The sequence below is a fragment of the Actinia tenebrosa genome, unplaced genomic scaffold (genome assembly GCF_029948245.1).
Source record: "Actinia tenebrosa isolate PJP-AT-01 unplaced genomic scaffold, QUT_ActTen_1.0 PGA_scaffold2__45_contigs__length_23673736, whole genome shotgun sequence".
Classification (NCBI taxonomy): Eukaryota; Metazoa; Cnidaria; class Anthozoa; order Actiniaria; family Actiniidae; genus Actinia; species Actinia tenebrosa.
In genome coordinates, this window is record NW_028292579.1 from 23,469,150 (window position 1) to 23,482,542 (window position 13,393).

General features: G+C 37.7%; 1 protein-coding gene across 2 annotated transcripts in view; it reads left to right on the forward strand.

Moving 5' to 3' along the window:
• LOC116300431 (scavenger receptor cysteine-rich domain-containing protein DMBT1) overlaps window positions 1-13,328 on the forward strand; it is a 16,969-nt gene extending 3,641 nt beyond the window's left edge. The window contains exons 1-16 of one of the 2 annotated variants that reach the window (XM_031709308.1): window positions 339-494; window positions 2,118-2,435; window positions 2,874-3,197; window positions 3,663-3,992; window positions 4,491-4,814; window positions 4,928-5,257; window positions 5,745-6,074; window positions 6,613-6,939; window positions 7,031-7,345; window positions 8,017-8,122; window positions 8,404-8,674; window positions 9,405-9,471; window positions 10,112-10,273; window positions 11,106-11,264; window positions 11,644-11,768; window positions 12,655-13,328. In XM_031709308.1, the coding sequence (XP_031565168.1) occupies window positions 434-494; window positions 2,118-2,435; window positions 2,874-3,197; window positions 3,663-3,992; window positions 4,491-4,814; window positions 4,928-5,257; window positions 5,745-6,074; window positions 6,613-6,939; window positions 7,031-7,345; window positions 8,017-8,122; window positions 8,404-8,674; window positions 9,405-9,471; window positions 10,112-10,273; window positions 11,106-11,264; window positions 11,644-11,768; window positions 12,655-12,690 (3,585 nt within the window). In that variant the 5' untranslated portion in view covers window positions 339-433 and the 3' untranslated portion in view covers window positions 12,691-13,328. Of the gene's footprint in view, window positions 1-338; window positions 495-2,117; window positions 2,436-2,873; window positions 3,198-3,662; window positions 3,993-4,490; window positions 4,815-4,927; window positions 5,258-5,744; window positions 6,075-6,612; window positions 6,940-7,030; window positions 7,346-8,016; window positions 8,123-8,403; window positions 8,675-9,404; window positions 9,472-10,111; window positions 10,274-11,105; window positions 11,265-11,643; window positions 11,769-12,654 lie in introns of those variants that run through there. The other variant, XM_031709310.1, reaches the window with a different exon arrangement.
• The last annotated feature ends 65 nt before the right edge of the window (window positions 13,329-13,393 follow it).

Below are 13,393 nucleotides of genomic sequence, written 5' to 3' on the forward strand. Positions count from 1 at the left end.
TGGCAAGGGTTTTTTTTGAAAATACTCTTGGTTTTATTTACCTTCGCCCGTAAGTAAAGAAGTCAAACGAGATTATCTGCTCGCGATAGCCCAACTAGCTACCGGCCAATCAGAGTTCGTGTAACAACTGAACCGGACGAAGGCCAATCAGAAACCGCTTCTTATTTCGGGTGACGGGGAACAAGGATTCTGGCGCTGTTTTGCAGACGGTTATTTCGAGGAAATTATACCGGATGAACAGAGGCTACCCCAGCAAACATACACTTTACGATTTCCGCAGCTCTATTTCCGGTTTTGATTGATAGATATTATGTAAGATTAAGGGCAAGAGGCCACGCTCATTACGAATGCGTCTGGTTCTACGACAGTTACATCGACAGTTAGTCAATAGTTGTCGAAGGTGATCAAAGCAGCACTACTGTATCTTACCGCCATGGGCAAAAAGGCACTTTATTCGCAGCTTTTGTGGTTTTTGATAACGTTGTTGCACTCTGGTAAGTCTCTTTATTCCTTTTTAGTGTCTAAAAGGATTGTAGTCTCGAAAAAAATTATTCCGTATTTGGTGTTCAACTAGAACAAAGGATTTATTGTTACATTGGACGGTCGTGGAAAACAAAATGCCCAAAAGCTAAAACTAACAATAAAGCCTGGATTACAAAAGCATGACTGTCCAAAATGATGACACTTGATATGGGTTATGGACTTCGCTATCAGCAGTACAGTAATATGGTTCAATTAATCAAGATTTTGCCAATCTCTCTTGCTTTGTAGAACGAACTTTACATTTAGTTGCAGTTAATGTCAAAAGTTACTATGTTTGTACAACGCAGGCTGTTCAATAGACTCGTAGATAGATTCGTCAGACTCATTGTGGCAAAGTGAAACTGCTAGTAAAATGAACCTCGTATTTGCCCCTAAAAAAGTAGTAACCTTTCATTTCCTGGAAAGAAAGGCGTAGAAGAAAAAAACAACAACTTTGCGTCAAAAAAGGAAGTTAAAATTTGCTAATTAGATGCTGGTAGTTTATAAGGGGGAAAAATCAAGGAATAATAATAAAAAAAAAAAAAACAAACCCCTGAAAATCGCATATTGTAAGGCTTACAAAACTGACCAAAGGAGACATCTTAATATCCCCCTGAAACAGTATACGAAATATGCTCTGAAACTCTAGTACCGAAGAGCTAGTGTCAGAGTTCAGATAAAAGTGCTTTAGTAGAGACGTAATATTATTAGTAGCTTGCATTCATCGTGTTTCTAGTTTCTATTTCTAGGCCCATAAAACTGGTATTCCAGGTTCCATTTTTGGGCCCATAATGTGGTATTCCACACCACAGGGAAATTCGCGAAGCATTTTGGTAGTGGTGGTAAAATGTGGCCATCATGCAAACGTCCTATTTTACAAGGCCAAAGATATACTCTGATATTACTATGATATAGTGTCCCTGAAAATATAGTTTGCGACTTAAGAACTGAAGCGTTGAAATTCGAATAATGCTGTTATTCTAGACAAAATAACTATCAGCCGTTGATTTCATCGTGCCAGTGTCAAGTCCCAAAGAGGGCTTTTACTTTTACCTGTTTAAACTAGCTTTTGAATTATAATTTATATATATTTTACAGCGCTTAGAGCCGACTTGTATAGGCGCTATATAAATCATATTATATTATTATTATTATTACTGACAATTTTTATCATGTTCTATTTTTTTGAATAGCCATTCTCTACCTTGCGACTGAATATCCCCTGATGGATATGCGTTTTACCCCCAATAAGTGAAATATCGGGAAATCTGAATAATAACCGTTTCAAGATCTGTTTTCAAAGGGCATTAGATAACAGTTTGCAAAACTAGACTGACTCTGCATGCAATGAAACCTGAGAGGATTGAAGTAAGAGTTCAAACGGTATGAAAGGGAATTTGCCCAAGCAAGTATTAGTCCAGTTTTGAATTCTTTGCATTACAGGGTTAGCCTCGATTTCGTATGGAATAATTTTGAATATTTATGTGTTCCAATTTTAAGGTGTTTGTAATATTTATTATTATTTCTTCATGCAGCTATTATTATAAAATAAACTCAACTTTATGATAATTTAAAAGTTGTTTTGCGATCAATAGGCTCTGCCTCCGTGATAGTACGTCTTAATGGTACCAACTCCTCACAATCCGAGGGTCGGGTCGAGGTGCAATACCGCGGAGTTTGGGGTACTATCTGTGACGACTACTGGTCTTTAGACAACGCTCACGTGGTATGTAGGATGCTTGGTTTTGCAAGAGCATATATAACCAAGAGATTTGGACCAGGAACCGGGCAGATTTGGCTGGATGACGTATCGTGTAAAGGAACCGAGACGTCTATTGACAAATGCCGTCATGGTGGATGGGGACACCACAACTGCGATCACAGTGAAGACATTGGTGTTGTGTGCACTAACGGTGAGTTAAACAGCTTGTAAATGGGTTGCCTAAAGAGGTGGGAGACAATGATAGCTGGGAACACCGGAGATTTGAATTTGAAAAGAAAAACAAACTTTATGACCGCCCTTGCCCTTTCAGAAGGTTATACTGTCACATGGAGGTACTGTCACATGTCTCGGCATTAAAATAGTCATTTGACTGAATCTTATATTGGTTATAGTAAGAAATGACTACCAAAAGTTTCAGTCATTTTGAGCTAATTCTCACAGAGATATTATCTATTTGACGATTTGCCTTTTTTCAAGGATCCTGGGTTGACGTCATTACGTTATTTCTATATTGAATATCTCAAAGACAAAAAGCAATGAAAGAACCATCTATGATGTTTACCCCACAAGAATTAACACGTAAAACATATCTCAACAAGTAAGTAATCTTCTGTATGTCATTTCGTAGGCACCCCTAACATAGCTGTGCGAATGGCTAATAGCAGTCTTCCACATGCTGCTCGAATAGAAATACGTTATCATGGAGTATGGAAATCGTTATGTGATGGCTACTGGTCTTTACAAGATTCTCATGTCGTGTGTAGAATGTTCAGTTACACCGATGGTGCTGCTTTTGCTATTCAAGGATACCAGAGTACAACTGGTGATGCATGGGATACACAGATCAGCTGCAGCGGAACCGAAACGTCTATTGACAAGTGTAAAATTCGACACTGGGGTGAGAGTGATTGTTCAAGTGACTACAGAGCTGGCGTTGTCTGCCTTAGTAAAGGTAAAGATAAAAAAAAACACTTTTAGGTCTGATAACTGAAAAAGAAAGCTAGGAAGAAAGTAGGAAGAAAGAGAGGAAGAAAGTAAGTAAGAGAAGTTAAAAGAGGTATTAACATTCACGCCTGCCAACCCACTCTCAACCGAGAAGGGGGACGCCACAAATTCCATGGGGAATACTCCAAACTTATTTTTACTTACTTGAATAGCATCATTTTCATACTTAAAGCTGTCTGGCGTACTTCATAAGTCAGTTCTCGCAAACGAAATAGATACGTTTAAGAACACTGCTGATCAAACAAAGTAAAGGACTTCAAGAAGACAATAACGTCAACGAGCTGTCAACGCGATAAAATAAACTTATTTAAAGTGTTGAAAAACTAAGAAAGACAGATTGTATGCTTGAGGCAGATTGTCAAATTCTCATGGCCGAAAATAGGTTTTAGAATTCAATATTTATTATTTTTAGGACAAGTTCCTAATGTAGCTGTACGTCTTGTGAATGGAAGCACTCCAAATCAAGGCCGGCTAGAGGTTCGATATTATGGAGTCTGGGGCACAGTATGCGATGATTACTGGGGAATAAGTAATGCTCACGTGGTCTGTCACATGCTGAATTACAGCAAAGCTTTGACAACAGGCACAGCAAGTAAACCATGGAGTGGTCCTATATTACTGGACGATGTAATGTGTAATGGGTTTGAAGATTCGCTTGAGAACTGCCAGAAACGAGGTTGGGGTCAACACGACTGTTACCATGGTGAAGATGTTGAAGTCACATGCGAATACGGGCCAAGAGGTAAGCATATCAGTCAGCAAGTGAATCTATCATCCTTTAGTTTTATACCTCCACGGCACTCCAAGGATCCACTTTATTCTCAGATCTTCACTGAAATGGTCACCAACTGCATTGGATGTAGCACTACTACAGTTTTGAATGTCATTATATTCTTCGATTGCACGTTACAGCATCGCGGCCTCTCGGGGGAGCGTTGGTGCTCGGCATTTAACAAAAGATTTCTTATTAGCACCCATTGTTAAGGGCACCAATGGCCGCCGTGCTTTTGTCTTTTGACTCTCTTGGGAATGCTTGCAACCCATCAATATCTAAAAGTTTGTTTTAATGAGCAAAAGACTGTGCACATACGATAACTACTTGTAAGTTACTTCCTAAAGGTCTAGTATAGTAAAGAATGTGCGGCCATGCCAAATCTTACACAAGTAGTAAATAAACAGATGAGTCTAAGGACGTACTTTATACTTTTACGTACTTTATACTTTTACTGTTTTTCCCCAGTTTATCCAAATATCAGTGTTCGACTGGTTAACAGCAGTTTTCCCCACGCTGGTCAGATAGAAATGCGTTATTTTGGCGTATGGAAGCCTTTTTGTGATGGAAGTTGGACTAAAAAAGATGCTAATGTCGCATGTAGAATGCTAGGATACAGTCAAGGTGCTGCGCTTCCTGTTCGAGGATACCAGAGTACAACTGGTGACGCATGGGAAACACGGATCACCTGCCGTGGCACCGAGACGTCTATTGAAAAGTGTAGCAATATATATTGGAAACAGAGTAACTGTCACGATAACAACAGAGCTGGTGTAGTTTGCCTCACTTCAGGTATGCCTGTCAACCCATGCAGGATGGGCTCCTAGTTTATCACGGTGGTTTCTATTATAACCACCACACGTTCTAGCCTTTCTTGTATAATGATAATCATTTCCATTTACCAGGCCAAGATTCAAACGTAGCTGTTCGCTTGGTGGACGGAAACAAACCGAATCAAGGCCGAGTAGAGGTTCGATATTATGGAGTCTGGGGCACAGTTTGCGATGATTACTGGGGCATAAATAATGCCCACGTGGTCTGTCGTATGTTAAACTACAGCAAAGCATTATGGACAGGAGGTGCTAAGGTCAAAGGGAGTGGTCCTATATTACTGGACAATGTATATTGTAGCGGATATGAAAATTCTCTCGAGAGCTGCTGGAATGTAGGTTGGGGTGAACACAACTGTGGCCATTATGAAGATGTAGGTGTTACTTGTGCAAACGAAACAAAAGGTAAGAAATAACTTTGGATTATGAGTAATATTATTGAAATGTCGCATTACCAACGCCAAAGACTACCTTTTAGCTTTGATAAAAATATGCATCACTAAGGGAATACGATTCGTATGCGTTACTAACCCAAATTTTAAAAGTGTAAACTTATTTCGATCATAGGGAAGATTGTGTTACTGTAATATTACAATCATATATTTATACTCTAGTGCAATATCACGAAAAAGGATTACGAATGACGATTAACGAAAAACTTAGCATATCTTCTATAAATGACTTTGTTTAGCAAAAAAAAAAAAAAAAAAAAAAAATTGTTCCGATACTTACTCGATAAGTATTACAGTGTTTATAATAAATGACGAAGCCTACCTTCGTAGTAGTAGTTGTATATCTGACTTTTGTACGAAGAATAATTGAGATAAAGAAAAAAAGTTGAAGCTTAACGTAATTTAACCATTAAAAACATCAACCCCTGTTATTTATTTAGCCCAAAATCCAGACGTCGCTGTTCGTCTGATGAATGGAAGCACCCGTAATGAAGGCCGAGTCGAGGTTCGATATTATGGACTATGGGGTACAGTCTGTGATGATCGTTGGGGACTAGCAGATGCTCACGTGGTCTGTCGTATGCTGAACTACAGCAAAGCATCATGGGCAGGAACAGCTAAGATCATCGGTAGTGGTCCTATTGTACTAGACGAAGTACAGTGTCGAGGAAATGAGAAGTCAATAGAATATTGCCCCAAAGATAAATGGGGATGGCACAACTGCCTTCATTCTGAAGATGCAGGAGTCAAGTGTGAAATGTTATCAAAAGGTTTGCACCAAAATCATTCAAGTTTCGAAACTATTCAATAGACAAATTTAAAGATAAGCTCTATGATATATTAATGGCTAGTTTGCACAGTTACTCCTAATCACTCTAAAACTGATCTAGAAGATTAATTTTCTCGGAGAAAGACTTTAAACCGTAGGCCCTGTCTCCCAACCCTTCCTAACCTGCAGTAAAATGGAGGACATAAAAGAACCTGTTGAATCATTCGTGTAAGAGTAGGGGATTGTCTCCCGGTTCAACAGCCTAACCTAAATTGGAGGCATAGCACTAACGTAATAATTATTCACTCATGATTGGCATACTAGTTTATTCTAATTTGAGTTGTAGTAATACAAGATTTTTGACGGCTGCCAATAGTGCCTTAATATGAAGCCCGTAAAGTCCTACACTGGTCATAATTGTAAAGCGCATTGAGACCATGTAAAAATGCGCTATACAAGAACCTCCCATTAATTCCGAATTAACTCCGTCAGTTTTACAACTGTTTAGTAGCAAAATTAAGTAACTAATATTTTTTTAGAGGAAATAAAAGTTACTGCTCGTCTTATTGGGGCCGACCATAATCACATAGGAATCGTAGAAGTAAACTACAACGGGACCTGGAGACCAGTCTGTGATGATACCTGGGATATATTAGATGCACACGTGGTCTGTAGAATGCTTGGTTACAAAGCTGCGCTTCTGGGAATTAAAGGATATCGCGTACGGAAGGAAACTGGACCATGGATGGGAAATGTGGAATGCAGTGGCAACGAAAAACTGATCAGCGAATGTTATCATCGCGGATGGAACAACACCTGGTGCCCAGGGAAACTCTATGCTGGTGTGATGTGTAACATTACCAATGGTAAGCATCTCATTCTGTTTTGAGTGAATTTACTGTTTCATTTGCCAGCTTAACAGATGTACACAAACGCCGATATTATCTTACCCTACAGAGCTCCCTCAAGCACAAGTTCGTTTGGAAGAAGGCAATTCACCCAACTCTGGTCGTGTTGCTATTCGGTATGGAAACTTATGGGGTACCATATGTAGAGACGAAATCGATATCAACGCTGCTAGAGTGATGTGCCGTATGCTCGGCTACCCAGGATTACATTATAAATATAACTTTAAACCTGGTAGTGGTGCTATTTGGCTGATGAGCCTGGAGTGTGATGGAACAGAAAAATCTATAACTGACTGTCGTCTTGGTTGGGGAAATGCAACCACATGCAGTCATGACCGTGATGTAGCCATCATGTGTAAAAAAGGTAGTCTTGTCTATAATGTTCAGGTCAACTAACACACCTTCCCCCACCTGCACAAAGAGCTAATATGGTCACGTTAGATTGCTGTACATAAGTCAAGAATTACAGGAGTTGTAAGACAGATATTCTGCACTTCTCAGAATCACCCCATTAAACGATTAGCAGTAGTACAGGATACTCGGCTTTTCGAACCTAAGTTGAATGATTATTAGAAGTTCTTAATTGGAAAATACTTTAAAATAAATTTGCTTATTATGAGTTTCATGTGATTTGAGATTGTTCGATGCAATCTGATGTGGACTTTGTATCTATAGGCAATTTAATAACTTTTGGTGCCCCACCCCAACGTTTCGCTTTTTTGAGATCGCCCTCAGTCCCGTTGGACAATGCTACATTAAAGAAGAAAAAAAAACAACAAACAAACAAAACAACAACAACAACAACAACAACAAAACGGAAAACCACTCACAAACGGCTGCTACGTAGGCTAAGCCATAAGCCGATTTCAAACCATGGTTCAAAAGGTTTAGCAGATCAACGTTTGTTAGATCATTGAATATTTGAGACCCCCCTCTGTAACAGGCCAAAATAAGATTTCTCGATAATTATTTCATTTAGATCTTTCAACATAACATAATTTACCCTTTGATTCTATGTTACCTTAACATCTTCAGCCGAAGCTCCTAGATTCAAGATTAATGGAACCAATGGCATCACAGATTCAACAGTGATCATCTTGTTTAAAAGAACACAGCAATCGATTGGAACACAAATGAAACGGTAAAACTGTGAAACGGTAGAACGGTAAAACCATTATTACTTACTAATTAAGAGATAGTCAATGGTTAAGCGTGGTATATCCAGTTCTGCTTGTAAAGTGGCCCTTACCCTGGAGAATCAGGGAAATACGCGTGGTCTGAAATGACAGAAACGTCAAGGTGAAAATATCTGCTGCAAAAAGTGTGTTCTAAAGCGCTGCTTGGGATCATAAATCCAACCACGTTTCACGACACTGATCAGTGCTCAACCTATTATTGAGTATTTTTTTGTTTTATCCTCAGTGTTTATCAAGTTGCTGTAGAAAAAAGAAACTTAGAGAAAAACCTTCAGTCCGATGGTCAGACAGAACCGTCCGCGTTTATTGATGACGTAAACGTAACCATGAAGACTAGCAAAGTGAATAATAGTTACATCGCAGCGGAAATACTTGGTAGTAGCTCAAGCCTAAAGATTGGTGACGGTCAGTATTACCGTAATTACTACAACGCACCGTTAGAACCCGGATGTCAATATAGAGTCTACGTAAGAGCTGTGACCAAGACGGTAGAAAAGGTACTACAGACGTACGGTTCTAGACGAATTACTTCGGGACAAAGCATTCTTTTCACGCGAAAACTATTTCCCCTCCACCCTCCCATCACGGTTAATGTTCTTCCAAAACTTCGAGACAAAGCATTCTTTTCAAGGGTAAACTATTTTTCCTCAACCCTTCCACCACGGTTAATGTTCTTCCAAAACTGGAACCAAATAATGGAACTGAGACCTTGGAAAATCAAATCTTGATCATGAGTTGGTAGAAGAGGCCGGTAATAGGAAAAAAAACAAACATTCTTTTTGGTCCCAGTTTGTGAATCTGTAGACCGAATATGTATTTGTCGCATGAAATGTGTCCAGGATGGAATCTAACTCGAATACAATATTTAGTACCTCTATTTGATAACATTTACAGGTTATAAATATGTAGATTAACAAAAAATTAAGTACAAGCTACCTATAATAACCTAATAGTTAGTCAAGACGGGCAACTGGCATATTTACAATAATTATATGATGTTTAATAGTTGAGAGAGGTAATAAATAAATAATAAAAAAACAACAAAAAACAAAAAAAACAAAAAAACAAACAAAACAAAAAAACAAAACAAAACAAAACAAAAACAAAAAAACAAAAAAACAAAACAAAAACAAAAAAACAAACAAAAACACTAACACTACACTACACTACAGTCACATAAATTGATTGCTAACACACCTTTTCTGACTTTTCTTTCTACTTTTATAGAAACCGATTTATAGCGACACAACTTTTGTGGCTTTTGTAACCAAGCGGCAAGCTATCGCTAACAAAGGTAACGTAAGTGAAATTATGAAATGATCAGGGATTGATAAGAGAGATATGATATAATTCAGCTGTTGGACGGTTCTCAGGCGGGAACTAATAAGAAAATTCTAGGAATCTGTTCCCATCATGTTTTTAGAGTGAACGTTTTGATATTGAACAAATACAGTACAAGTTCTGTAATCTTGCAAGGTAGCTCAAATTTTACAATGTGTTTAACAAGCAGTTAAAACTTTATTTTGAAGACTCAGTGGAGTTGAATCAGAAGCAAATTTAACCAATTTGCTCCTGTTTTCCGTAGTATGTGCTCTTATTTACCTCATCTAGCCTCGTGAGTTCACAGAATATTTTGACTGCTGGAGGACGAAAAAAGTGGTAAATAAAAGGACATACCAAGGGAAACTGGAGGAAATGGTTTTTTTTTTAACCTACAAAAAATTAAAAACATTAATACAAAAACAAGGGTAAAATTTGAAAGAAAAACGGCGTTTCAAGAGCGCACGTGAGTTACTTTCGTAATTTATCGGCATGTCCTCCTGTTTCCCCTGGCACTAGACCAATCACAAAGCGAGAAAATTCACAATAGTGGTAAAAAAATTGATGAAAAGACGTAAAACACAAAATAAACTATTACCTCTTTTACCAAACAGCCACGTCTGGGATGCTAGCGCGACGTAACAGCCTTGAAGCTGCTGTGATTGTTTTATCAATCTTCATATGCATTCTTATTCTTATCGGTATTGGGTATTATGGTTGGTGTTACCTGAGAAGAAAAAGAGCTTTTCAGGAAAAAAGCAAAACTGAAATGTCAGGTAAACTTTAAACTGTAAATTTTTGTGCGTGTCATAAACTGTGGCTATTGTCAAGCACCAACAAAACAAGGAGGGATTGTTAAGAAAAGCAGAAAAAAAGGAAGAAAAGAAAAGAAAAGTGAAGGAATGAAGGTAGAGGGAGGAAAGAAGTGCAAATGAACCCTTTGTTAATACTTTCAGTACTGATTCTACATGAAGTAAATAGTTGAATGGTAAAATATTTCTTGATTTGAGTAGTGCGTTTCTAAGTTATGAAGGTTTAGACTTCCAATATGGTAATAAGCGTGACGTCATTAAATAATTTAATTAAATATACAAAATTGAACTGGTTCATAGATACAGTATTTAAAAAGCATCATTATTATATTTTATTCATGGTTTATATGAAAGCTATTTAGAATTTTTATTTTCAAAATGGCCAGCATTTAGTATTGCTAGTTACACAAAAACACTCAAATACCTTACCTGACGTCATCATCATTAACATATTGGAAGTATAAACCTTCATAACTTAGAGACGCATCACTCAAATCGAGAAATATTTTACCATTCAACTATTTACTTTATGCAGAACCAGTACTGAATGTATTGTCAAATGGTTCATTTGCACTTTATTAACTAAATATCTCCGTAATGAAGCAAGGTAGAAATCTTTTTGTGAAATAGCAATGGAATTTTCGTTAAGTGGGGCATTTTGACAAGTTCCCGTTTTGCTACAACTGGAACAGAATGAAACTAATAAGTTGTAAGATTTACAAACAGTTAATTCAAGGAAAATTAACCGGGAATGAATCTTCCACAACACACCATCAGCGTCTGTTTCCCCCACCAGGCCAGAGTCAAGGTAACAAGCTTCCCGAAACAGACAACGAGCCGTCCACACCACATTATCAGCCCTTGTCTTACCCTTCAGTACAAGACAACACAATGGATGAAAAGCAGAAACCAGCCAAAAAATTATTGAAGGTGGTGTACAGGAAAAAAGAACCAGGTCAGAATGAAAACTTAAAAAGATAAGAATGAAAGAAGAAAAAAAATATTAAAATGAAGTGATCGAAGGGGGGAAGTTAAATAGAAAAAAATTAACAAGAGGGAAAGAAAGGTAGAGAAAAGGGAAAAGAAAGAAGGAAAAAAAGAAAAGAAAAAAAAGGAAAAATGAAAAAGCAATCGAATCATTATGCCGTAATTGAATGAGATCAAGGAAGATATAAAGAAAAGGATAGGAAAAGAAAGAAAGAAAGAAAGAAAGGAATGAGGTAAAAGAAAGAAAGAATTGAGGTAAAACAAAGGAAGGAAAGGAAAGAAAGAGCCATTATTACTTCCACTCTGATATTTAAAGTGGCATTAATATTGTTATTTGACTTAATCAGAGACATCTAGTGCAAGCATTGTACCTGAACGGCATGAACCATCAAAATCACAGTCACCGTACTTCCCATCAGACTTCAGTGGTATCGAAAACCAAAGTTTCAGCCTATCAGATATCACACTGCAGGTGATACGATGATAGACGAATGTTGAGATTACTTGAGATTGCAACAATGTTCATCATCATCATCACCATTACCACCACCATCACCATCACCCCTATTCACACCATCACCACCTGCATGTTATCGTCACCATCAAACTGAAGATAACATCTACATTATCATCATCATAACCATAAACATGGCCATAACCTGGCCATGATCCCTGCTATTCACGCCATCAACACATGCAATAATATTTTCCCCTCCACCACCAAAGATACCTCTGTCATCAACATCATAACCATAATCATGTCCATCAACATCAGCAATAGCCGTTAGTATTCCCAACATTATCAAATATATCATTGTCAACATCATCATAACCATAATCATGGCCATCAACTTCCCATCATCATATACATCACTACACACCTGCGTTAGTATCCCCATCACCATCAAGATATAATCATCATCGTAGTCATAAACATGGTCATCTTCGTCAATCTTCACTGTCATCACAACCACCACCTTCCTCATGCTTATGCTATGATAATGGCCATCAACATCCCATCATCACTATTGACACCATCAACACCGGCAATAGCCGTTAGTGTCCCCTCCATTAATCAAATATATCATTGTCATCATCATCATCATAACCATAATCATGGCCATCAACTTCCCATCATCACTATTGACACTATCACACCTGCGTTAGTATCCCCACCACCATCAAGATATCATCATCGTAGTCATAAACATGGTCATCTTCGTCAATCTTCACTGTCATCACAACCACCACCTTCCTCATACTTATCATCATCATCATTGCCAGCCGACTTTTCCATCATCATTATCATCATCTTCATTATCATAGTTTATTTTCTAATCTACTTTTTATTCCGATAGGAATTAAGTCCCAGCCAAGCAGAGCAAGAATCCTAGTCATGAATCCTTACCATGACTCTGGGTCAAATCAGATAACGCAAGCAAATCTCTACAATAAACACAATGTGAATCTTGTAGATGGCCCTTAGGTCATTAGACAATGGATATTCTTGTTCATTTAAACTGTTATTCAAAAATTAACAACATGACACGATGCATGACGAAATTTTATTTTCGGTTTATTGTCACACATATCCTGATCAGATATTTCCTAAGAAACTTGTAAGAGAGTTTGAAAATCGGTTCGTCAACGCGAAACAAATGCTTAGAATGAAAGTTATGTACTTCATTAAACTTTTTGAGGGATTTTGGGGGCAATTTGGGGTGTTTAAAGGTTGTCTTTACATGAATGAAACAATTTAGTTTGTATGCTATTTCACTGATTTATGTTTTGCACTCTACTGTTGTCACTCTAGATTACAAAAATTGTATAAAGAATCGCAAGACATTTCTGGTATTCATGATAAGTCAATATTATAAAACTGATTTATTCTTTGTTAATTTCACCAGTAGAAAAAAAGAACAGATAGAATAAGAGGAGACATGTAGGTATCTAAAGTAGTAGAGAGGAAGGGTTATGTGGGGTTGTGGTTGTATCGTTGCACTAGATGATAAATAAAAAAGGAAGCAAATCATTCCGGATCCGTTCAAAACCTTGCAACAGAACTTGTTTCCACAGAATCCTATGATGTTGTCACTA